The following is a 25,268-nucleotide window of genomic DNA, read 5'->3' on the forward strand; positions in this document are numbered from 1 at the left end:
GCTTCGTTTACAATTTAAACCACGCTCCGAGTCAACAACAAATGTAACAGCAAGAGCGCGAGCGATGGATGCAAGAGTAGCCTTTTTCATTTTTTCCGTAAACCGACATCGCTGTCGCGTGAACTGCATTTGCGTTGCGAGGTGGCCGGGGAATGAGGCGCGTTGCTGTCATAGGAGCGGGGGTTTCTGGGCTTTGTGCGGCCAAGCATCTCTTAAATCAATCACTGACGCCGGTTGTTTACGAAATGACTAAAAGTATTGGGGGAATTTGGGAGTATGATCCCGCGCCTTCATCTCATTGCTCCATTTATGAAAGCTTGGTTACCAATCAACCAAAACAAATCATGGAACTTTCAGATCACAAATTCCCCAAAGACACTCCAACATTTTTGAGCCACAAGTTAGTGTTAGAGTATCTGAAAAGCTACTGCGATAAATTCAATCTGACTAATTATATCAAGTTCGGACACAAGGTAGAGCTCGTGACCCCCATAGCTCCAGGCGATGGGAACAGCGTTAGGTGGAAAGTTGAATTATTGGAATTAGAAAGTCAACGACGAATACCGAAAGAATTCGATTACGTTTTAATTTGTAATGGGCATAACACGGAACCTAACCTACCACTTATTCCCGGTGAGGAATTTTTTTGTGGGGAAATACTGCACAGCGGTTCATACCGACGTCCCCAAGAGTTTGGAGGAAAGGATGTTCTTTTGCTAGGTTCTGGACCATCTGGAGTGGATATTGCGCTTGATGTGGCAAAGGTAGCAAGACATGTGTATCTCAGCCACAAAATATCACCACTAACCAGCAAACTACGTCCAAATATCTATGAGGTGATTATTTTTATATGCTTCAATAATTTTATAGAACTGTACTATGTTCCACAGTTCTAAAACCAGTCTTTTATTGAATTCCTTAGATGCCAAATATTGAAAGATTCAATGATGATGGCGAAAGCATTACATTCATTGGTGGAGAAACGAAAAAAGTATCTGTAGTAATTTATTGCACAGGATATTTATTCAACTTCCCATTTTTGGATGAAAATTGTGGAATTCTTTATAAAAATAATCATGTAACTCCGTTGTATAAACATATAGTAAATATCAACTATAACAGCATGTTATTTATTGGAATACCTGTTAAAATTCCTGTTTTCAAAATACTAGATTTACAAGTGGCATACGCAGCTGCGTTAGTTGCAAAAAAATTTATTCTTCCTCCTAAACAGAGCATGCTTTTAGATGAGGAAAATGATTTTAATAAGCGAATACAACTAGGGTGGCCTGGTAGACATGCCCATGTAATGTCTGGAAGAGTGTTTAAATATGCTGATTACTTGTCTCATACAGCAGGTGTTGATTGTATTCCCGAAAATATAAAAAATCTATATGATTTTATATTAGATCATAGAAAAAAAAATCTGTGTTCATTTAAAAGTGAAGTTTATCGTTTAAATGAAAATAATGAATGGCAAGTGAAAAACAACGATTGAGTGTACTGCCCCATTGCCTCTATCTGAAACCTTTTGGTTTTGGGTATATATGCTAAAAGCTAATCAAATCTTAATTATAGTTTGTTTTTAAATATGTGAGAATTGGAATCAATAATAAATGATCCATGATAAGCACTATCAACAACTAGCTGGAACGTAATCATGTTTGAATCTTGACGATGATAAAGTTATTGCAGTATTCGGAAATAAAAAAAATTATTGTTCACAGTTATATAAAGTTTTAAGAATTTTACGTACAATCCTTATAATTTAAAGAAATGTATAGGGTTATTCATGCCTATATTGAAAATGAAGAAATTATCGTTCATGATTATATACCGGTATATATGATAATTGATAATATTGTATTTTTTACTTGCTATTAACAATAATTTTCATATATAATGCTATATGTTAGATTGCATTAGAAAATCCAATAATATTTTATACAATCCTTTAATTTTCAGTAGAATATATATGTTTTATTACATTGTGCTGAGTCCACTGAAAACAATGGACAATAGCTTGGTAGTCAGACGGAAAAAGCCACGCCGTTTTCAAGAAAAATGGACTGAGAAATACATGTTTATTCCATCTGGAGGCAAGATTATATGTCTCATTTGTATGAAAGAATTATCGGTTTTAAAAGACTACAATTTGAAAAGGCATTACATGTCAAAACATGAAAAATATTCACATATGGATGTAGATTTACGTAGAAAAATGATTCTGGAACGCAAAAGTCTCATTTCCGTACAAGGATTGAAAGATGTCGAAGTACTAAGCTTAGAGAACGACAGTTTGGAAAGCATAACAAGGTACATTTGCATGATTTTAAATCTCGCATTTAGGAAATACTAAAGTTATTGTGGTGTGCCATACCATTGAACTATACAATCAATAAAACAGATTATTAATATAGTGTTAATCGCGTAGAAAGATGTGTGTATTGATTATGGATTAGAAAGATATCAGTTTCTATCTAGATTCATTGCTGAGATTTATAGCATCGCATAACGCCTAATTGATGTCATGTATATTTAACACATATTTATTTATTTTTGTCATTCCTATGCTTGTATTTCTTAATCATTCTTTAAATGTAAATCACTGATTTCGTGCTATATTTGTTTTAAAGATTTGTGATGTTCTTTTGTTCGCCTACCTAAGTCTCGCCCTATCTATATCCAACATGTTTTATACTTGATTTTCTCTCACGCTTGCTCTTCAGTATTCAGCTTTTCAAATAAAATGCAGAAAACATAACAAAAAGCACACTCTCATAAACAAAGAATGTGTGAATATATAAGGAAGCATAGACTATTTTAATTCACTGTCAAAGATGCTCGAATTTCATGATTACAAATTGAATGATGTCACCCTTCAATTTGAATTATGAGCAAAAATTTTTAAAAAAGGAACATTTAAATATGACTAAGAACAAATATCTTAATGCCTCGGAGATTTTGCATGTAGGTCTATATTTCTTATCTTTCTGCATTTTGATTTGAAGGACAACACAATGTGATGCATGTTCTTTTTTATCTAAATCCCTATTGCTTATATATCATATTGATAAGATATTTCATACCATTATAGGACCTCCTGAAGCATGCGCACCAAGATGGCACACAACCTAAACTCAGGTTGTGTACCAGGTTAGGGTTCAGGTTATGCGACATTTTGGTGCACATACTTCAGGAGCACCCCATTATACATTTATCTTTATCGAAAAAGTATAAACAAGTTAAATCAGGTTTAACAAAAGCATGACAAAAGCAGTTCACTTTTTGATTCAGAATAAATACATACTAATAAATTGATCTAATTAACTATTAATGAACAAGTTTTTACGCATCAGCTCAGTGTTGCTCAAGCCAAAATTGAAACCACCGATATCCTGGAAAATGGAATCTTTGGCAACAACAAATGGTGTTTCAGAAGCAAAAAAATGGGCTGCGGTCCGTGCTGTTGATATTCATGTGCAGGTTTGTACAGATCAAAATATCGCAAATATTTTTTTTTGAATTTGAAAAAAAAAATTTAAATTTTGTAAGCTGTGACTATCATACCAGGGAATAAATTGAAAATACAACCAGAAAGATTTTCCCACAATTAGTTGCTACTTCTCTGGTACAATGTTTGGGAATAAGCTGCAAAACTCAGAAAAATCATGGCTTAAGCTACCTTTTCAATATATGACTATCCGTTATTTTCTTGCATAATGCAATACTGCATTTTGGCACACAAATCACAGAAAAATGATAGTATCCATATATTGTACGCACAGCCGATTTCTGTTCTCCCTCGCGCCGCCGGCCTTGCCTTTTTTACACATGGTTTTAATCTCAAACAAATGTTTGCAGTTGTACTAATCTGCGTTACGTAACCTTTCTTATTGTGGCATTACATAGATACTTGTTATGGTTTAGAACACTCAATGCATTGGGATTGGAAGTGGATCAACAATAGTTTATGCAGTTCAAAGAATTGCCGAAAGAGTGAAAGAAGAAGATTTGCTTGTTACTTGTGTACCAACATCATTTCAAGCTCGTCAACTCATCATAGAAAATAACCTTGTTCTTGCTGATCTTGATACAAATCCGATTTTGGATGTTGTTATTGATGGTGCAGATGAATTTGACAATGATTTGACTCTAATAAAAGGTGGAGGGTAAGTACTAGATTTTTACTTTAAAATCTTGACAGGCAAAATCTAGTGGTAATAAAAATAACCACAGAATAATTAAGACACTTGGATTTGTTGATCAACTTAGGCATACCTCCTTACTAGAAAATGCTTTTCTACACATGAAAGTACGCACGACTTTCCAGGAATTTACCCAAGCAAGGTTGCAATTTGTTAGCTCTCAAGTGGAATTGAAAGTCAATGGTAAACTATTTGTAAGAAACCACTAATGCAATGCCCTAAGAACTATTTTTGGATTTGTTTTGTTATACAATAAACCAGTGGGTAGGATATGCAAAGCAGAAAGTGTGTCTGTGCATACACCATGCACAACCATATTGTTCGCATAAAATGAGGTTGAAATATGCTGTTCTGTTGTTTACAGACCATCCTTTTTTACAGGGGTTGTCTTACTCAAGAAAAGATTGTTGCATATTCAGGGAAGGAATTTGTAATTGTCGCGGACAACAGGTATGTTCACTTCAAGCGGTAAAAGAGAATAAAGCAAAAATTGCCATGTCTAATAAAATTCTTTTTTCAACAGTAAGAAATCGGACAAACTTGGTGATAACTGGAAGAGGGGCATCCCGATTGAGGTGATTCCAATGGCAAGAGTGCCCGTCACAAAGTCCATTACCTACATGTTTGGAGGAGAAGTTATTTTAAGGATGGCAAAAAGTAAAGCGGTATGTCCTAAATGTTCAGATTTCATAATTATCTGGCATTGATTGATATTCTTGGTCAAGTATGAAATGCTAGTTGATGCAAAGCAATTGCACACGAGCCACGAAAGTTCTGAAGTTTTAAAAACACATGACTGCTTCTCCTGATAGCCTCGCACAATTTTCACCCTAAGCTAGACGCATTTAAAGTATTACAGTAAGTATTACAACTTGTGCAGCTGACCTAATAATCAGATCTGCCAATAAAGAAAGAAGCCCTTTGTGCAAATGGCAGTTGGCCGTCCTAATCTTTCCAAGCAATTCTAAACAATTTCCTTCTTGCTTCTCAGGGTCCTGTTGTGACTGATAATGGAAACTTTATATTGGATTGGAAATTCAAGAAGCTGCATGACTGGACCGAAGTGCATAAAGAAATTAAACTTATCCCAGGTTAGTTCGTAGCCATCATATTTATTCCAATAAATAAACTCAAAAGATTTGTCACCTAAACCAAACATTTATTTCATGAACAGGAGTGGTAGAAACTGGACTTTTTGTCGACATGGCAAAGTGTGTTTACGTCGGTCATCCAGATGGTACAGTGGAAGTCATACATGCCAAAATTTGATTGTCCGTCGAGGAGGCAAGCTGTTGCTGCTTTTCTAAAACTTTTTTCATCCTGTAATACCAGGGTTTGATCCTCGTGTACTTTGCCATATCTTCGAACGATACAAGGCCTTCCATTACAGACAAAACTGCATATACAGACTGTAAAAGCAAAATAGAGAAACTGAGCACTTTTATATTATACCTTTTTGCTGCTACAGCTGTATTTGAATGGAAGAATTTTATTACTTCACATCGTGCATTGCAATATTGTTGTGAATAAAGCAAATCTGTTTGTTATTAAGATGTCTGTTTAAATATTGCATATAGCAGCAGGCAATGGCATAGACAGGACTCGAAAGTTCGCTTCCTGGAAAAAAGACTGGGACCACCACAACTATGTATGTTACGGGGATATTGCTTCTCAGACGCACAACACTAACCTCTGTCGCCTCTCAATTTTGTTGGTACTAATATAAATTTTAATTAGGGACACAGCAAGGGCTAGACAGAAACGCTTATTCCATGAACAGTGGGAAGAGAAGCCCTACTCATCTGGTTCAGACCAGCCAGAAGCAATTAAAAAGACTCTGGCCACTTTAAACACTTACCAGATCAGCAAGATTAGGTTCATCTCCACCCATGAATTTCTTCTTTCCCATTGCATCACACCATTCATTACAAGCAAGATAGAGATCCACTCGAACATCATCTCTCATATTATATCTGAAACGATATTATTTTTACTTGATCTACTTGTACTTCAAAAGTGGATTAAACCGTAACTTGCAAAGTTGCAATATATATGATTTGAGATGAAGTGTGCACTTCTTAAAACTACATGACATTTAGAGTTAGTTGTATGAACTAGGTTCCAATGGTACTTGTATTAATGTCCAAAATTTTTTTATATCAAGATCTGGATTGCAAACAGCAAAGTAACACGTGGTCGCTCAAACCTAAAAAGGTATGTTACAGATAGTTGTGAGCCAATGCTTTTTTGAGTCATTTTCATTAATACTGTTTCATACGATACACCCATAGCAGTGGTCACCGAAGTGTGGGTCGGGACCCCAGGTGGGGCCGCCTTAAATATTTATGGGGTCGCAGAGTGTCCATCGATGTTTTGTTCTGTTATTATTTTATTGGGTGTGTGATGTCTTGGATATTACCAAATTGCCAGTAGACAAAAATATTACAGTTTATTATAAGTAAAACGTCAGTATAACACTGTTTTAACGTTATACATTTCACATGAATAATATGCATGCAGACAAGGAGCAATTACGAGAAAGTAATTATGCCATGTTGATCACAAATGGGTTGGGGTGAAAAAGAATGAGTGTACAGTCTACACTTCACTAGGCCGACTAGCGATATTCTGAATTAGAGTGATATCTCTGTAATAAGGCTATTGTGTAACGACAATAATATAAGTTTTAAAGTAAAAAGTGTTGCGTTTTCACTGTAATGGACTATGACTATTGCTTTATTGTTTGTTAAGTTTCACAAAGGGCTGATAAACATAAATGAATAGGTCATGTGATAAATTTTTTTTTAAAGCATGGTTGAACCGAAATGCGCTGTTTGTCAAAAAGTTCTATCGATAAGAAGCTTAAGCTACATTATGCCACAATCTCAAAAGCTCTGCGAAGAAAAGCAATCGGTTAAATGTGTGATCAGTTTTTATTGGTTTTATTTTTTTTCATTTCAGAAAATATACTTTGAGGGCGCCAATGCTCATCATACGTCATAATTTTTTGAAATGGGGTCGCTTCTTGAAAAGTTTGAAGACCACTGACCCATAGTATGCGACACCATACTACCGGAGACTGTACATCAGGGGTTCTCAAACTTTTGATGTTGCGGAGCCCTTAAAAAGTTGACTATCATTCACGGAGCCCCAAAATATATGTTAAAATTGTTACTTTCCGATTAATATTCCTGAGTAAGTTTTTACCTAACTTAAATGCTAAACCTTTTTTAATAGGGTTAATACAAGCCATAAATAAATGTCAATTTCAAAAATAAATTAAATATACTAAAGCTGTAAATTTGACACTTGACAAACAAACATATTAATAAATTAGGGGTCGAATCTTTTCCCTTTTGACATTTTCGAAGACTTGAAAGGCCACTAATGATGTGCGTGATTGCATTTTGTTACAATCGGCGATTGTTTTCGTCAGCATGACGTGTTTTTAAACATCTTTACGTCGGTGTTTATTCTCCCTAAATCAAAAATTTCCTTCCGCATATACATGTATTGTTCTACAATGACAAGGATAATTGCTTTTTTGTTCTTGTGGGGAATTATGAGTTCAATGTGAAAAACATGTTACCATATTATAGTCATCTACGAAGAAATGCTAAAAATATTAATTATTAAAGAGGTAAATCCGCAGTTCAAATTTCTTGATTAAAAAACGGCATTCTAAAATATTAAAACTTAAAATGGAAGATCACACTATAAGTTTGGTTTTAGCAGACTCACGTCAGATTAAAAACGCTTTTATAGGCATTGTAAATCAGAAAATTTGATGTTTTGTTAGTTTTTTTTTGGTTATTCATTGTAGTAACTGCAAATCGAAACACAGTAAATTGTGCGCATGGTGTACCTTTTTTTCATTCTGAAACTACCAACGGAGCCGCACGCAATAAAATAAATTTCAATCATTCATATTTTGCCCAGATCTTATGATTTTTTTAAACGTCGACCTTATCTTGATTAAAAATAATCTCGAGTGCGAAAGAACAAATCAAGTTTGACAAATCGCAAAAATACGACTCCAAATATTTATAGTTAACAGTTTATCACATATTTTATGTTATTTTAGAATAGTATTCTTTCTTTTTAGCAATCCTAATAGTTATCTCGAATCAAACGTGAGTATTGATGAGCAGAATTAAATTATAACGACAAGACACTTTAAATGCTCGCATCGGTCATGAATTGAATATTTTAGGCAACAGAAATCTCGTTATCCGTTTTTTTTTAATTGCTAATGATGTTACCCGGAAATTTCCGATTTCAATTTTGAACCCTTTTAAGAATCCTGGCTGCGCTCCAGCTCATAAATAACGTCATTTTTTAATCCCGCCTCTTTGCCATATTTCGAGGCTATATTGTTGTCAAATTTTATTCAAGCTGTTATTGCTTCTTTGAACAGTTACAAAATTAGCCAAGTCTGTATTTTGAAAAGTAATCGGATAGTTCGCGGAGCCCTGGGGCTCCGTACGGAGCACTTTGAGAACCTATGCTGTAGTACATGATTATTATTTAATATCAAACAGTCTCTTAAGTAGCAAAACGTAATCCTAATTTATGCCATTACATACTTTTTCTTCAACTTTTTACTTATCAACCACATAGCGGTTGATCCAAAAACTTTAGCGACAACGCCTTCCCAGGTACCATTAAACTTTCCTTGCTTCACATGGTGTGCAAATGCTTGATATGCTTCTCTGTAAGTTCGATAAACATTCGGTGAAATAAGGTGAACGAGATGATCATCAGTCCATTCTCTCCACATCACTTCCGTTCTATGTATGAAATTACAAAAGACTCTTTAACATTCCAATCAGAAGCAGCGTTCAGGGTCACAATAATACAAATAAACAAATTCCATTATTGTAATAATGCGTTGAATGCAATTATTATGACATTATGGTCGCCACGGTTGCCGCAACAATAAATCAATAGCTGGAAATTTAACATGCGATTGTTATAAAAGTCGCCACATTTTGGATAGACTGGCTGTGTAACTGATCGCCAAGTGTTGCCGAGCAAGATAATTTGTCAATTTTCCAATAAAAAGGTAATGAAGTGATATGGGCCGGACTGTAGAGAATGTAGGACCTTGATCATTTAATTTAGCGCTCGAGTTTATCTAGCACTATCTAAATGAAATTAAGAATCTGGTGAATTCAAAATTTCTATTCTAGAGAGTTTGAGTATGATTCAAGGGATTCTGAATTAGACAAACTCGATTACAAATCATGCTACCTTCTCATATCATCCTCTGAAACATGTGTAGGTTTATCTGGTTCTTCTTCCAGAACCCAATATTTATTTAAAACAACTTCTTGCTTCTTTCCTTCTTCTGTTATGATTTCAGAGGAAGGATATTCTTTTAATATACCAGATAATTTCTTCTTACCCCCATCCTTCATATAGGTACTCAATATGCTGATAATAAGTGAAGAATCCTGCAATTCCTGGTTAAATGAAAATTTAGATTTGAAGGTTTCACAATTCATGGGAATACTGTAAACCGGGGCTACTCAACAGGTGGACCGCAGTCCAATTCAGACCCCTTTAAGAATTCACATGGCAGCATAAACTCTATTATGTTTGGGTATGTATTCATGGAGGCTTCATTTCTAAAAAAAAATTTTATAATGTTGAAGAAGTTTGATCTTTTAATCATATACAACTCTATACAAAGATAATTGAGATTTTGTGCCATAATGATAGGAATATGAATAGCACAGTCTTGATCACAGAGTATAGGTAATCATTTGCTAGGAAACCACAATATGCAGGTGGTTACAGTTTTCTACAAATTACTTTGCTGTTAACTCTTCAACCCTTAAAGTTGGGCATACTAAAATACAGTTTAGTGAACGAATCTTCAATAAAAGTAGTTGAATATTCCTGCTGTTTGCAATGTATACAGCCCATATATGTATATAATCATTTGCTTGAAGTTATATATATATTCATGATAACATAAGCCAGAATATTACATATATTAGCAACTGGAAAAGTTGGCTCTTTCAGTAGGTGGCTTAATAACGGCGACTGTTCGAGAAGCTGTAGCACAGGAATTTATGATTGTGAAAATTTCTGGCTTGCACCCCTGTATATATTGGATAGTGCTTCTGGAAGATTCTCAAGAGGTGTCATTCATAGGTAAAACAAGTGCTGGAGGGTGGAGTAAGCTTTTAATAATATGAAATCAATTAGAAAATTAGTTTTCAATGATCACAATGCTGTACAATGATATACCATTGCCATCTATTCCGAAATGCAAATTAGATGATTATCTCCCTGTCTTTCTTATATGAACAAAATACCACTTTTTTGCGAATCCATTCAATTGGTAATTATGACTAACAATAGCCTTGATATCCACTAACGAAACTGGGAAGCTGATTTTTTTTCTATGCAATGATTAAGTATGTCCTTCTAATGTTTCCTGTTGAATACAAAAGAGAATAAATGACAAACATACTTCCTTGCCATCTTTGGTGTCGATGGTTACAATAGGAACTTTCTTATACTTTTCTGAAAACTTTATTTCTTTCTTGAAAATGGGATGAACTTCAACAATTTCAAACGGAATTTGCTTGTATATAAGAAATGTTCGTACTTTGGTACAGAATGGACAAGTCTGATATTGATAAAGTGTTACTTTGACATCTTTCCAAACTTTTTGGTCTTGATTCTAAAACACAGTCAAATGTTAAAATTGATGAATAGTACATTTTCAAAAATTTGAATAATCAAAGATATAGGCAAAAAGGCACAACATGAAATTAGTTTGGCAGTAGATCTGCATAAATGTTGAACACACAATGACGTCTATTGAGTATGTCTTAAAATATGATTTAGTCCTCAGGCGTTAGTGCAATTCACATATTCCTACTTATGTTATTGTTAATGGTTGCAGTGTATTTGGTAAACAGTTTGTAAGTGAATATTGATGCTTCATAATTCTGCTGAAGTCGTTTGTTTCCTGCTATGAAACTAGTCATACAGAATAAAAAGGAAGTACCTGACTTCGAATGAACCAACAATATTCAACTATAATTATATTCAAACTGATATGACGTGTAACAACGCTGAACTGAACCAAAACATTATTGAATCAATGTATTCAAGCATTGACGGGTACCTGAAGAAGTTTATGTTTAATGCTTATAGCAACTGCCACTGCATTGACATATTTTGGTGTGTACTTTCTTTATATGAATTTTATTTCAGTGTTTTAGAAGCACTGATATGAATTCATGTTTAACAAATTTTTTTATCCTTTTTTTTCAAAAATCATGTACAAAAATTTTAAATATAAGGCACGAAGTATCGCTGTACCGCTCTCTGGCCAGATATGGCTTCCTATATCATCCTAATTAACTACTAAGACTAGTATGTGACGAACACTGGGTTATCAACATTGGATTCCATTATATGTAACTACCGTTAATTGTTTGTACTAGTACTACTATTTATTCTTTCTGTAATTATTTGGAGCTCAATGCATGAAATTGTTTTTCAAAAATAAAATTTTGAAACAAAAATTGCCTGTTATTGACATCTTAATTAAACAATTTTTTTTAATAATTCCATATTGGCTCCGGAATTCAATTTGGCAGAAAAAAGAGACTGGTATGCCATTTCATATAATATATAAAACAATCCCACTAGCCAACCCATCCCTGTACCTCAGGTGATGTTTCTGCACAATGCAATTCTTCATTCCAACTTTCGAATAAGGCACTTGCTCCTCCAATACCAATAGCAGCCAAAAGATACACTTTCCACCTTTGCCAGCTTTCATGGTTTGAAAATTTCTTTTCTTTTATATAAAGTGAAGAATTACTGTGACATCTTATAAAGTCTCCATAATTAACAGTGCTTGCTATTGGCTTCAAAAGAACGAGTTTATTACCTCCTTCACAGGATAAAATATGTTGAGAAGTTCTTGGAAGTAAACGTCTAAGTTTACCTCGTACATATATTCGGCACAGTGACATAATTTTATTGCTAGAAAAGTAATATAAATCAATTATTCGATGTCAGATTCAGCTGTAAACACTTGAATTGTATGCAACTCATGGGTTACGAAAATGTTGACTTCCACCTTAAAACTTAGGTGAACACAATACATTTTTAGTCAGACTTTCAAATGACCATAATGCTGATATTAAGGTATGGGCTGACCCAAAAAACAGAACCCAGGTCTATGGATTCCGTTTTTTTGGGTCACCCGATATCGAGAGAATACGCAAAATGAAAAATGAGAAATATGAATTTTCAATTGTCCTTAATTTCTGACAAATATTCTAAATTCTCAAGATATGCAGTAGATATATTCTACTTGAGTGTTGCCGACAAACATTAAGGAAACAATGTTATTTCATTGATTATAACAAAATTGTGTTATAAAGTATTCATGTCCTGTCTATTATTGAAGACAATATTAATCCACAATCATGGAACGAAAATTTTTAAATTACAATACATGTTACAACATCTCAGAATTCAGAGACATTTTACAAGCAAAATCATCGATGGTTTGGTGGTTAGACCGGTTAAAGTGCCTATGTTGATGCCGTAGGATAAAAATCTTGACTTTGAACCCCATTTTGAACCTCTACAAGGCTGTGTAAGTGTAAAGTGTAAAATGTTTTTGAAAAATGGCAACTTCGAACCATTTTTCTATATCAAATCTTCAACCTAAATACTCCAAACACTCTGTTAATATTCTGTTAGACTTAGATATAACATCAAAAGGTAGGATGTATGATAAACATTTGCCACCTTCATTTAAGAATTGATGACTCAGGAGAGGAAACATTCATGTCCTGACAACAGGTACTGAATAATTTATTATAGACATTATTCGAAACATCTCCACTCTACTTTATTAACAAATGTTTGACATTTGCGGTAATGTTATTATGAGGTGACTACCATAGATATAACAGATGGCCCACATATCCCTGTTTTATCAATTTCCATCAGCATGTTACCATAACATTAAATAATTGAAACATCTACTTATTTCTAGTAAATATCGAACTTTCATGAGTCAAATGCCGGTTATTTCAGTAAAATATTTCAATAAAGAACATACAATTTCAAAGTAAAACAGTGCAATAACATGCCCGCTAGCTCACAAAAATAACAAAATTAAGCGGTTTCCAAAGGGTTGCTAAGTGTGCGGCGAAAATTAACATAACTGTATTAAACATAAATAAAATAGGATTGGATATTTTACACATTGTATTTATTATGAATGTTATATGAATCAAAAATTCATTTTACTTTTCTATGTCGTTTACTCTCTTTTTTAGCATTTCAAAAGAAAATCAGGCAGAAATGAGGAAGAAGAGTCATCTTAGGGATATATGATTACATTTATGGTCACAAAATAAAGTTTTATTTAAAAGCCGCACTATTTTTCCCGTGTAAGGGCGTCGTGACATTTTTTCCCTGATAATTTAGCGCCACGCCAACAAAAAGTTTGGAATCCGCTGGTTTAGAGAAAGGGCATGAAAACATAAAATTAGGACTATATTGTCTAATTTTCTTTGGTATAAAACTTGACTGGCACAAATAACTCAATCATACTCTTATATCATTTAAGTTTATCAATTCAAGTTCCTTGATTTAACAGACATAATGAATTGCTAGTGATAATTTTATTTGTATTTCAGTGTATTGGCAACAAGAGTACAACCCTAGGTTGATCTAGATGCGTCAGTTCGCATTTTTATTATTCTTCATCTCAAAAATAATTTTCTGAACACGCCTCATAACAATTCACAGTTAGATTATGGATTGAGATCTAGTACGAAGCATTATTCTTTCCCAAAAATGCTGTCAAGTGCCACTGTTTGCATGCTGCACCAGAAGACACACACATATCTATGTATGTAGTCAACTTTGAAATCAAAATCCAATATTTTCTGAGCCAGTCATTGGTTCAGTCTTTACATCTTTCACAGCGTCTTCATTTTTACGTTTTAAATTTGCTTCCATGACAGCTTGTTGAAGACGAATTCGTTTTCGTGTATAATACTGCCAGTGTAAAAGCATTTGATCTTCTATAAATTTCGCACATGGAGTGTTCACTAGTTCCTTTCGGAAGTCCTCATATTGAAGAAGTTCCAGCATATAAAGGCATTGAGGGTATCGGAGATACTTCGCATAGCGGGGTTGTTTCCAATACAAAAGATACTTGAGATAATTAACGAAGTCTTTATTTTTGAAGTGGCCTCTCTGTGCCAGAAAGTTTAAGTAATTTGGATTGGAGAGACATTGTACAAACTCTAGTTCTACTTCAAAGCGAATTGATTCAGGATTCCTTACCGGAATGGGCACATTACCGCCCGGGCCTTGAATATTTGGCCCCTGTCTGTCCGCTGCCATTGGTTTTGGTAGTCTTCAATAATATCCAATCAATTAAAATAATAATTCAACTATATTAGTATTCTAAAATAAATAATCAACATACAATATCTGACTTAAATTAAACTAGCAGTGCAAAATTCAGATACATTTCCGTATTCTCAAACAATATGCAAATGATAAAACAAAACAAGCACAATTAATATTTATCAACGGAACACACACGGTCAGACATCAATTACGGACAAAAACTCAAATGATTGAGATTTATCAGTAATTTATGTTTAACCAAGCATGATCTGATAGATTTATTGTTCAAATGAAAGCAATAGCATGAAGAAAGATTATGAAATAAATTATACATAGTAACTAAAGCACAAGAGAAAACTGAGCACTAACATTTAGGCTATTATAGGACACAATTATATACGAAACAGGAGTTTTAGATATTTAAATAAAATAAGATTTTTAGAACAGATTATCAATGTGCTTTGTAACTGGATCAAACTTAAAACCGAACTTTGTGTAAAATAATATATAAATACGCATAATATTCAATTTTATGTGAATTAGAGGAACAGTGGTTTTTAACCTTCTCGGTCAGGCGGAACCTCATTGGAACATTCCAGAGAACTCTTATTGACTGATTAGTTTAATTAAACCAAGAGTGTGCAACCTTCAATACAGTAGAGCCAGATATGAATAACTGAATGAAACCGTGGGCCGCACCTTTATTCAACTTCTTAGTATTTGCAGGCACGAAAATTGTGTTGATTGATTCTATGACATGTGTTGTTTGCTTCGCAAGGTCATAGGCATAGATATTAAATTAGACTCAGGTACACCCTTTACAGTGCAATGGAATTGGAATTACTTGCACATACCAGATTAAACAAAATTAAAAACTCTTTCGAGGGCCGTACGTATTCAAAATTGGCACTTCTCCGCGGGTCACACGAATTTCCCTCGTGGGCCGCTAACCGCAGGTTGCAAACCCATATTTTAAACTATAAATGTATACAAAGCAAATCCGGAACTGGTGAAACAAAGCGGAAATTTGCAGAACTCTCAGACCGTACTGGTAGAACTCTAAGATGCCACGGAACCCCTTGTTAAAGCCACTGTAGTAAGTTATACCATAATGAGGTATAAATAAGTCACTCTATGTCAGGAACATTGTCATACACTAATATCATTTATATCGACGCATGAAATCCAAATTGGGCTAAGTCCATTTTTCTAGTTTTGAGAAAAACGCAAAAAACGTTTTTTTTTGTTTCTTTTTTTTATTTCTCTAATACCTTACATGGAGGATGTCTAGTTTTTATGGTCCACCAAATGAAGGCCATATTTGGATGGTATAAAAAAAATTGTGCTCCGCCCCAATTTTTTTGGGGTTTTTTTTTTTGGACTTAACCCTTTTTGGCTCTCAATTTTCTGGACCAGAAACAATTTTATTGGACTTAGGGCCCCTTTATTATGTTTTTATAGAGGCTGGTATGGACTTAGCGCTTTGTATTATATTTTTTGAGAGGAGCTATGTCCAAACAACGGACTTATCCCCAACTTACAATGCAGTTATCCAGAGTTAAGTCCACTATAGTAGACACAGCTCTGTTTAGTTCTCAAATGCCCTGAAAAAAGCAGGGTTATGTCCATAGCTGTCTTGAGATCTAGAGCACCTAGAGATAAGGCAAATAGACCAAAATGTCCAGGAAAATCAGCAATTGAAAAATGTCATTTTTTGGAAAAGTGGACTTAGCAATGTTTGGTTTTGAGGTGTCGAATTATAATAGTAAATGGCAGTAATATCAATAATGGTGCATTAATGCTTGATATATTAAAATTACAAATACAGCATTATACTACTCAAAAATTTGTAATATTTTCATGCAAATTATTATAATAATACAAATATACTATATGGAACATTTTTCATATTAACAAGTGCAAATCTAATCTTAATTCATTGAAGAATCAAGTTTGATATACTCGATTTACAAATGATTTATGCTTGATCATAGAAAGTCCGGATATGATTGAGGAACTTTTTTGAGGCAGAAATGAGAGGTAATGTATCACTGTTCACTTAAATTAGAATTGATTTGGGTATTAAAAGTATGAAATGCAATCCATCTTCCAGAAACCTATTTTTAGAAACTCTTCAAAATTTTGGGAAATTAAAAAATAAAGAAACAGGTGGTATTGTATCCCAGCAACCTAACATTTGTTTTATGAGCAAAAAATAGTTGAAAAAAAATGATAATTTAATATAATATGTAAAAAATCATTCAATCAGCAAAAATTGGATTTTTCAAACATTGTGGTGTGGAGAAGATATAAATTTTGATACGATTGATAACAAAAGCAGCGACACAACAACATTGAAAAAAGTTCCAAAAATTGAAGAATATTATTTATAATCATAGGAAGGATGATACGCTATATGGTTTAAATTATTACCTTACCGGTATTTCTCTTCTATTCAGCTGAATATCAATAAAGAACAAACAAAGAGTTGAAATCATATTGCCATGGTTGTGAGCATTTCCAAAATTTCAGTTCAAGCTGATTATAAAATAATGTCAATTTGTGTTATTTTGGAATTCAGGTAATGAAAACATTATGATATTAGTAGCCAAATTTTTGCTCAATATAGAGTCACGAAACCTTGGTATTCCAAATTACCATGATGTCGTACTACCCTGAAGCAATTGAATGTTCTGAATGGAACTTCATTCAAAAATTAAAAAAAAATTTTATAATCCATGGCTGGATTGAATACAAAGTTTTTATTTGTTATTCGTATTCCATGATATTCAGAACAATTTGAATAAAATTGTGCTACAATATACTATAAATCAGTCAATGTGGTAATTTTTGTTTCGATTTCATAAATTAATAGTCAATCAATGTGAATTCAGACAAATCAAAAATGGGGTAGATATCTAGTAATTAGAACTACTCCAAATAAATAGAATCTCAAAATTAATATAAATAACACAAAATTACAATAGACTGATTTAAAACAATTTAATTATTTGACTGAGAATTTACAACTGAAACATTGATTCCAAAATACACCATGTTCTCATTTAATTTACTACCGTAGGTTTCAAATAATAATCATAATACACATCAGAATTGAGATTGTAGGTACGTTATTACCGGTAACTACAGAAAATATATGATTAATATATTAATTTATAATGTATTTCTGACGAAAATTTTCAATTTTGACTACTTCAATAAGAGAGTATATGCAATAAATAAAGTCTTTTATCATTGAAGAGATGCTTCGTAACTTCTCATATACTATATTTCTCCTATAATCTTGCCTTGGTAGAATAGCCAAACTGGTGCGAAAAAGACCTCATCAATATATTAAAATGAACGAATGCACCTGAAGCCAGACAGTGGCAACTGAACAGAATAGAAATACATGGGTTGCCCTAAAATTTATCCATACAAAATGGAGGCAATTATTATCACGCGAAGAATTGAAAAGTGTGAGAAATATTAAATTAGTAACCAGATTAAATCATTAAACTTTTTGGATTATCAAAGTTGAATGAAATCCGGGAAAAAAAATCATTAAACTGACAAAGTGATTATATTAGCTGAATTTTATGATAAATATGATTTGTCTGCACAAAAAACTAATATCAAAATAACCACAACAAGTGGTTATTCAACAAAAACTCAGGGTTATATACTACTCGCTTTATTAGAGTAGGGACACCTAGTCAGGAGAAAGGTTTGAAGAACTCAGTATGAAACCAGTGGTTTATCTCGTATAATTAATGATATTTGGAAGCAACTATAAGTCAGTGAATAGTAATGTTGTCAATTGCTTGAAGTAACTTGAAAAAGGGCAATGCAAACTACATGTGCTTTAATTGGAGTTAGAATACAGTGTTCATACACAAAACACACATTATTTCATTTACATCTTGCTCTAGAAATTTATTTGTGTCTAGCAGTGGTTACAATAAATGATTTAGGATGATTCGGCATTTTCGGCAAGCATTGAAAAATATTAAAAATAAGCAAAGCAAGATGAGTTGATAGATTTTAGTAAATGACTATGAACTTTAGTGAAGGATGTCAGGATGCCAGGTAACGTCATAAAATTGCACTGCCACAAATCACAAAATAGAATTTTCAATTTAATTCATTACTGGTTATAAATATACATAAATAACGTGCAACAAGAACTTTAAGATTTTTGTCATAAAATATCTCAATTCAACATTAAGGAACTTTAAATTGAAACATTCTCCAGCAAATACTAACAAAATTATTGCGTTCTTTCATTTTCCATGCCTTGCTCTCCCAACAAGGCCCTGTAATAGCAGCAACAGATTTCTTGATAGATTTTCATACAATTTTTATGCAATTTGCCTTCACAGAATGTACAATTAATAACATAGGTACACATTAGATATAGAGGGGAATACACATTAATTTTATTCAGTAAAAGTACAGTAGTGATCAATTATACTATGTTGGCAAAAAGGATGAATTTCTATCTACATTCAGTATTACAATAATTTTACAAATATCAAAAAGGGATTTATACCAAAAAAAATTGACCAAATTTTTTTAGTGTAGTGAAATAAAAAAAAAGATTGAAGCCAGGGATATCCAAAACTAATCGAATATTCAAATTCATACAACGTTCAGTACATTCGATATGGAAAACCTTTTCGTTTAAGGATAACTTACCGTAACATTCTTAATTAAAAAAGTAGGGCTTTTGAGCCGCCAGACAAGCGGATCTAAAGGTACATATCTCAACTGATACCAAACAGAGAGAAAACAATGGCCTTGGGTCTTTATATTTATGTAATTTTAGATATGACCAACATGAAGATATAGTGAATTATGTAATTTTCCCCATTACCTTGCCCCCAATTTAGGAAGTATTCAATATCCCATATTCGGAAATATTTTCTCAGAATACTGAAATAATTGGTTTTGGCCATTCCTGATTGAAGCCATATTGAACTTTGACTCATTATTGACTATCCAACAAAAAGGGAGATTTTAATAATATAAAAGAGAATTTTGATCTCTTGAATTATTAATGAAGATACTGATATACACATATCCTGATGTTCATTGGAAAATGTGGACTAAATCATACTCAAGAAGGGCGTTCCTGGATAATCAAATTACTATTTTTCTTTATAAAATATTCCCCATTTGCATTTAAATTTATCAAATTTGTATATAGGACGAGGCAATATCAAAACTATTTATATACCGGTACATACCTCGGTATACACTATGCAATTTTTAGTTGTGTAAATTTGAGAAAATCTTGTTTACTGTGTTTGTGTAAATGATAACTTGAAAGAAAAAACAAAGACCCATATTCAAATAGATCTATAATAAAAATATGTAAATAATTATGCAATGATTCAAAATTGAATTTCTTGTTTATAGTGAACTTAGTCAAAATGGTGGTAAAATAATTATAGATGCACCATAAAAAATTTTAATCACGACAGTGTTCACAGCTGCAAATCAAATATAATATATTTGGAAAGGATGACAAAAACTATTTTATTCCAATTGTGGAATTCAAAATGCGGAAACGAAAAATTCTTATCAGAAGAATATTTTGAAATATAAAAATATTAAATTGCAATGAAATACAAATTTTTTTCCGATACCAAATTAAAAAAATTACATTTTTAGAAAATAATTTTATCATCCCAACCAGTATTTAAAATTTAGGTATTTATAATTATTCTATGAAACAATAAAGGTCCTTGATTGTCCAGAGTATTCCTGAATACCATAGAGTAACGATTTATAAAATCCATGATGGCAGATTCTATATATACCCGGTGACGTAGTCTCGTCTGTAGCCCATAATATAGTAACTTCGCTCGTTGCATACATTGTAGAAGTCCTTTTCCAAATAAATTTTGTCTCCCAATCTGCGTCAGTGTGAATTGTTTTCCAAGATCCGTTATGCTGTCTTTTTTGTACAAGTAAGAATGTATTATTATCTTGTCTTGCAACCAGGCTACTTCTTGGATTTCCTGCTACGAAAGAGACTGATACTTCTTCACCAATGGTGTAATTATCTTTCGTATTTTCTATAACATCTCCAAAACTGGAAAGGTATGACATATCCACAATCACTGGTGTCTGGAATTGGAGTAATTTTGACTTGAGGTTGGTTGGGTGGCAATTACTTTTAATTGGGGCGTTTTTAGCAAGAGATTTTGCCAATTTTTGATATTGTTGTATGTACGCTCTTGCTGTATATGGACCATAAATTGTTGAGGCACCTTCATAACGCTGTACCTGATATTCCTCGAAAGTTGTGATGTAATCGGAATATGTGTTTGCCAATCCTGCAATTACAGCAGTGTACTTGCTTTTAGGATCAATTTCCTTTAATGTCTCAATCACCCCATTTTGAAGTCTCCGACCAGTCATAGTTGAAAACTCACCGGGAAGCGCCAAAATCAATAATTGACCGATTTGAAAAATTTGGGTGTCAACAATTTCAGGCTGCCAGTCATACGGGCTTTTCATTTCTCCGGTGTCTAAGAGTATTGGTTTTGGTGCATGGCATCTTATTTGCTCAGGAGAAGGGGAATGGAGGAAATTACGGACAGTGTGCCAAAACTTGTTACCTGCTGTATCTCCTTGTTTAAAGTCAAATCCACCAGGGCCGTCTGTGGTACCTGCTGCGAAGCTGAAACCCATCGCAGGTTTGCACGTCCGAACCTTTGTGGTTGAATTTAAAACGACTTCATATTTAGTCATGTCGACATATTGATGAATAAATTTTACCGGTCCTGTAACAACATCCTTTGCATTCTCAAAAAGCTCTTTTGCTTTTTTGAACTGATTATTTCCAATAATTTTCGTACTCTCGAACATGTCTTTTCCTGGTCCAGAAGCAATACAATTCTGTACTTGTCCATTGCAGGTGCTATGAATGTTGTCACATGCTTTTCCTGTGTCCACACAATGGGGACCTTTTGTATTTGGGGAGACATCACCCTCATTGCTTTGAGCGAATGCTGCAACAAAGTTTCCACGACCAGGAAGGGCTTCAGGATTCATGTATTTTTCAAAAAGCTGTTCAGCGTATCCTTTATTGTCACCACTAATGAGGGTGTTAGTGTTATTCATGCTTGTACAATGTACTGGAAACCAGTTGATCATTCCTATAGCTTGATCTTTCTCATTCATAAATTTCAATAATGTCATTTCAGTATCAACATCATGTTTATACTTTGCTTTTTCTTCCTCTGGGTTGTTAAGATAAGCCATTGGGCTTCTGTTAATACTTGAACCAACGAGTTCGCCCATATTCATAAGTATATATCCAGGTTGCGTTGAATTATGCGCTCTCTGTATACTTTTGACTATGCCATTGACCATTGCAACTAAAGTTTCATCTACATAACCCCAGGATGTTACTTGGAAAAGTACATCTTGCAAGAAACCTGCAGGTGCTGAATGAGTGTGTGTTCCACTGATACATAAGTTTTCAGCCGTGTACAAATTTCCATATAAAGATTTCAAAGCTTTGAGGACCTCTAATTTGACGAGAGTGGAAGCCATACAAGCATCAATGTTGATGAACGCTGTTCGAACTTTTGTCTTACGATCCTCAACTATGAAGGCACGAGCATATTGACGTAAATGAATACCCCCTGCTCTTTGGGTAGATTTGGCATAACCCATTAAATTTACATCAGCAGCTGGGCCAGTCATGTCAGCTCTGCCGACTCCGATCAAGTATTCAGACTTAACAATTTCGGATTTCTTCCCGTCCTCCCCCGTTTCTTTATCTTTATTTGTGACATCCGAATTGAACGCACGAGAACTCGGCATAATTAATGTAAATGATTGATTTGCAGTAGTATTGTTTGAAGAAAGTGTGGTGTTCATGGGAAATAAGGACATGTCTTTCGCCAGAAATATTGCGCTAAGATTTTGGCCATTCCCATTATTTAAAGCTTTGTCTAACCATTCTGGATCAACATCTTCATTCGTCTTACTGCTGTTGCCATTTAGCACAATTGCAAGAACTATGAAAAACGCCAACCACATTAAAAACCCAATAAGAATTAATATCTCACATCTTCGACGCCTTCCAAGATGCATTAACCAATTTTTATAGCCAAATGAAGAATCTTCCATTTCTCCATGATGAGCAGATTCATGGGGCCCAAACTCAGAACGAAAAATTGCACTGAGTGGAATGCACCCAGTATTCGTATTATTGACTCTATTTCTTTTACTTCTGGATGGAATATTTTTAAATATAACATCAGGGCTTGGCACAGGAATATAAACTTCAGCATTTCCATTTTCTGAAGCTGTTACTTCACTTTCATAAATCGATTCTACTGCGGCAATGGAAGCACAAGACAATGCTCTAAGAGGATGATCTTCATAATCAGATTCAACATTATTGTCAAAACTTGTTGAAGACCGTGAAACTGTATCTTCATTCCCTGCTTCATTCAGAAGAGAGGAAGATTCAGAAACTTCATAGACAATATTTGTCTCAGATTCTGAACATGTTTCATCTCCTGATTTACAGTGATGTTTAGCATCACTAACAATCTCAATTGAATGACAGCCATCTTCCATTTCTTCCTTAACCATGACCTAAGTTTATAACCCTAACCAGTCTCAAAAATACGATATACTGTAATAGAAGTTTTGCATTTTATATACTTTTCAAGTCAAGAGGCCTTTGCGAATATATATTGAATATAACTTGAATTAACATGCGGAACAAAATATCATTTGTGCTTAGAAACATAAAATAGGATTAATATAGTTATCATGTACTCATGGGGAGGAAAAAAGACGATTAGGCAGCTAAATCATATGGCAAACCAAGATTTCTTTATCACAAACATCTCCAACACTAACAAATATTTAACACAATACAGCTTTATTAAAAAGCAGAAAGATGGTAGAGCACAATAACCAACACATATACGGAAATCCAATATTTAAACATGTTCAGATGTTTGAGAATAGATATATTCAAATTGTTGGTTTTCACATTACAAGAATAACCCCCACGTTAAAATACATCGATTAGGGTGGCTTAGCCACTTTGTGGCCACGACCTATTTGCGGCTTCAACTTCATCGATTAAATTAATGAAGAAAAAACTAACGAACCAAACTGCGACAATATTTTTCACATGTTGTATTCCACTTATCAATCGTAGCTCTGCGAAATTACACTAAAATGCGGCCACAAACAAAAAAGTTACGACCGAAAACCCGCCGAAGAAAAAAAACAGACCATTTTTTCATTTCGCAAACTACCCATCGTCTCTTCAAAAAAGCTTGAAAATCCATACAAATAAAAGAGATAAAAAGATGAAACTTGGCAGGTGGGTAGAGTTGTGTTTCTTTTAACCATCTTTAAAGTTTCGCGTTTCTACATTTAAAGGAGGGGGAATAGGGGGTGCGCATTTCCAATACGGTGATAATATCTTTGTCGACCAATTTGCGACCACCGTGTTTTTGTCTGTTTGATTGCTGTGATGCAGTGCTTTGTTTATAATTTAACGAGTTTTGTTTGAATAACCGTGTTCTTAAAATATATATCGGTCAAAAATGCAATTAGAAGCCCAATTTTTTCACGCATGGCTGCGTATGTTCTAGTCTTGACGCAGCAGAAACGATGTTCAAGGCTTTAAATCCGTGGTCGCACACTGATCGTTTGGTCACAAATTCGTCTTCCGAGTGTCGTACTTTGGTGGTTTGTATAGGTTTAACCCCTGGTCGTAGACAGTTAATTCGAGGTTTAGCGTGTAGAATAAATGCCAATGCATCTACGGTGAAAAAAGTAACGGTTTAGGAATATTGGTTTTTGTTATATAGCGGTTTGAATGAAATCGTCCGCAGACTGGCTACACCACCCTATAATAGTGAGTGGACACCCCTCCTTCACAAGATAGTCTGGGCCTCCATATCAGCAAACCGTCACAATAAACTAAAATCAAGTACAATTTAAAACGTCATTGGATTCCTCAGGAAAAAATAAACCGATTCACTGAAGGAAAAAATTTTTACCGTAGCATTCGAGAGAGCAACAAAACACAAAAAGACTACTGTAATAACTGAATAAAGAGAATTCAAAATATTTCCATTTGAAAAGATATGATTCTGCGCAGTTAGCATTTAGTGATAGGGCCATTTTCAGGCTTATTCAACATTAATCAACTGATTAAACTGATTAACCAAAACAATCCGATTTCTGATTTTGAATTTTCAGCCTCATAATAGTCAATCTCCACGAATATGTCAAAATTCTTCTCTTGTATGATAACCCTAACTATATTCTCACTTCACTATTAGAAAATATTTTTTCAAAAGGTATCATTTTTTCTAAATCAGTAAATCAAGTTCTGCTGTAGGCTATCGTAAGGTACTCTGGTGAATTCCTGAGTGGTTTGAATACCGTACTAAGTTAAATCCTCCACAAGCATAGAATTAGTCAAAAAACGCTATGACCAGATTGGCCGACTGAACCCCATGCCTCACAGATGACTTAATCTAACTGCAGTGATCGTAAGTCATTTTGAATCAGAAAACCGGCCGGCACCATTCTGGGAGAAATTCCTCTCGCTGGAGTTTTGGGGGTGTGGCCTGATGGCGTGAC

The 25,268-nt window shown here is 33.9% G+C and overlaps 3 protein-coding genes across 5 annotated transcripts; 1 reads left to right on the top strand and 2 right to left on the bottom strand.

Annotated features, from left to right (window-relative positions):
- The first annotated feature begins 10 nt into the window (after positions 1–10).
- Positions 11–5,759, top strand: LOC144427120 (ribose-5-phosphate isomerase-like). 3 transcript variants are annotated; one of them, XM_078115805.1, is made up of 8 exons: positions 697–836; positions 1,966–2,316; positions 3,360–3,486; positions 3,931–4,172; positions 4,590–4,658; positions 4,732–4,873; positions 5,200–5,299; positions 5,383–5,759. In XM_078115805.1, the coding sequence occupies exons 1-8, from the start codon at positions 832–834 to the stop codon at positions 5,475–5,477; spliced, it is 1,131 nt and encodes a 376-aa protein (XP_077971931.1). In that variant the 5' UTR covers positions 697–831; the 3' UTR covers positions 5,478–5,759. The 3 variants fall into 3 exon arrangements, with proteins under 3 accessions (XP_077971930.1, XP_077971931.1, XP_077971933.1); XM_078115807.1 differs by having other exon boundaries at positions 817–836; positions 1,969–2,316; XM_078115804.1 differs by lacking the exons at positions 1,966–2,316; positions 3,360–3,486; positions 3,931–4,172; ... (2 more) ...; positions 5,200–5,299; positions 5,383–5,759 and adding an exon at positions 923–1,964 and having other exon boundaries at positions 11–836.
- Positions 5,301–14,131, bottom strand: LOC144427121 (prostaglandin E synthase 2-like). The gene is made up of 6 exons (XM_078115808.1): positions 11,903–14,131; positions 10,693–10,905; positions 9,462–9,673; positions 8,795–8,998; positions 6,067–6,181; positions 5,301–5,617 (listed from the first exon to the last, which is right to left on the bottom strand). Exons 1-6 carry the CDS (start codon positions 12,212–12,214, stop codon positions 5,435–5,437), a joined length of 1,239 nt encoding a protein of 412 aa, XP_077971934.1. The 5' UTR covers positions 12,215–14,131; the 3' UTR covers positions 5,301–5,434.
- Positions 14,132–14,676: 545 nt separating this feature from the next.
- Positions 14,677–25,145, bottom strand: LOC144427117 (putative neutral ceramidase C). Its single transcript, XM_078115801.1, has 2 exons — positions 24,848–25,145; positions 14,677–24,438 (listed from the first exon to the last, which is right to left on the bottom strand). Exon 2 carries the CDS (start codon positions 23,244–23,246, stop codon positions 20,355–20,357), a length of 2,892 nt encoding a protein of 963 aa, XP_077971927.1. The 5' UTR covers positions 23,247–24,438; positions 24,848–25,145; the 3' UTR covers positions 14,677–20,354.
- Between the last annotated feature and the right edge of the window lie 123 nt (positions 25,146–25,268).

Source organism: Styela clava, chromosome 9 (assembly GCF_964204865.1).
Source record: "Styela clava chromosome 9, kaStyClav1.hap1.2, whole genome shotgun sequence".
NCBI lineage: Eukaryota > Metazoa > Chordata > Ascidiacea > Stolidobranchia > Styelidae > Styela > Styela clava.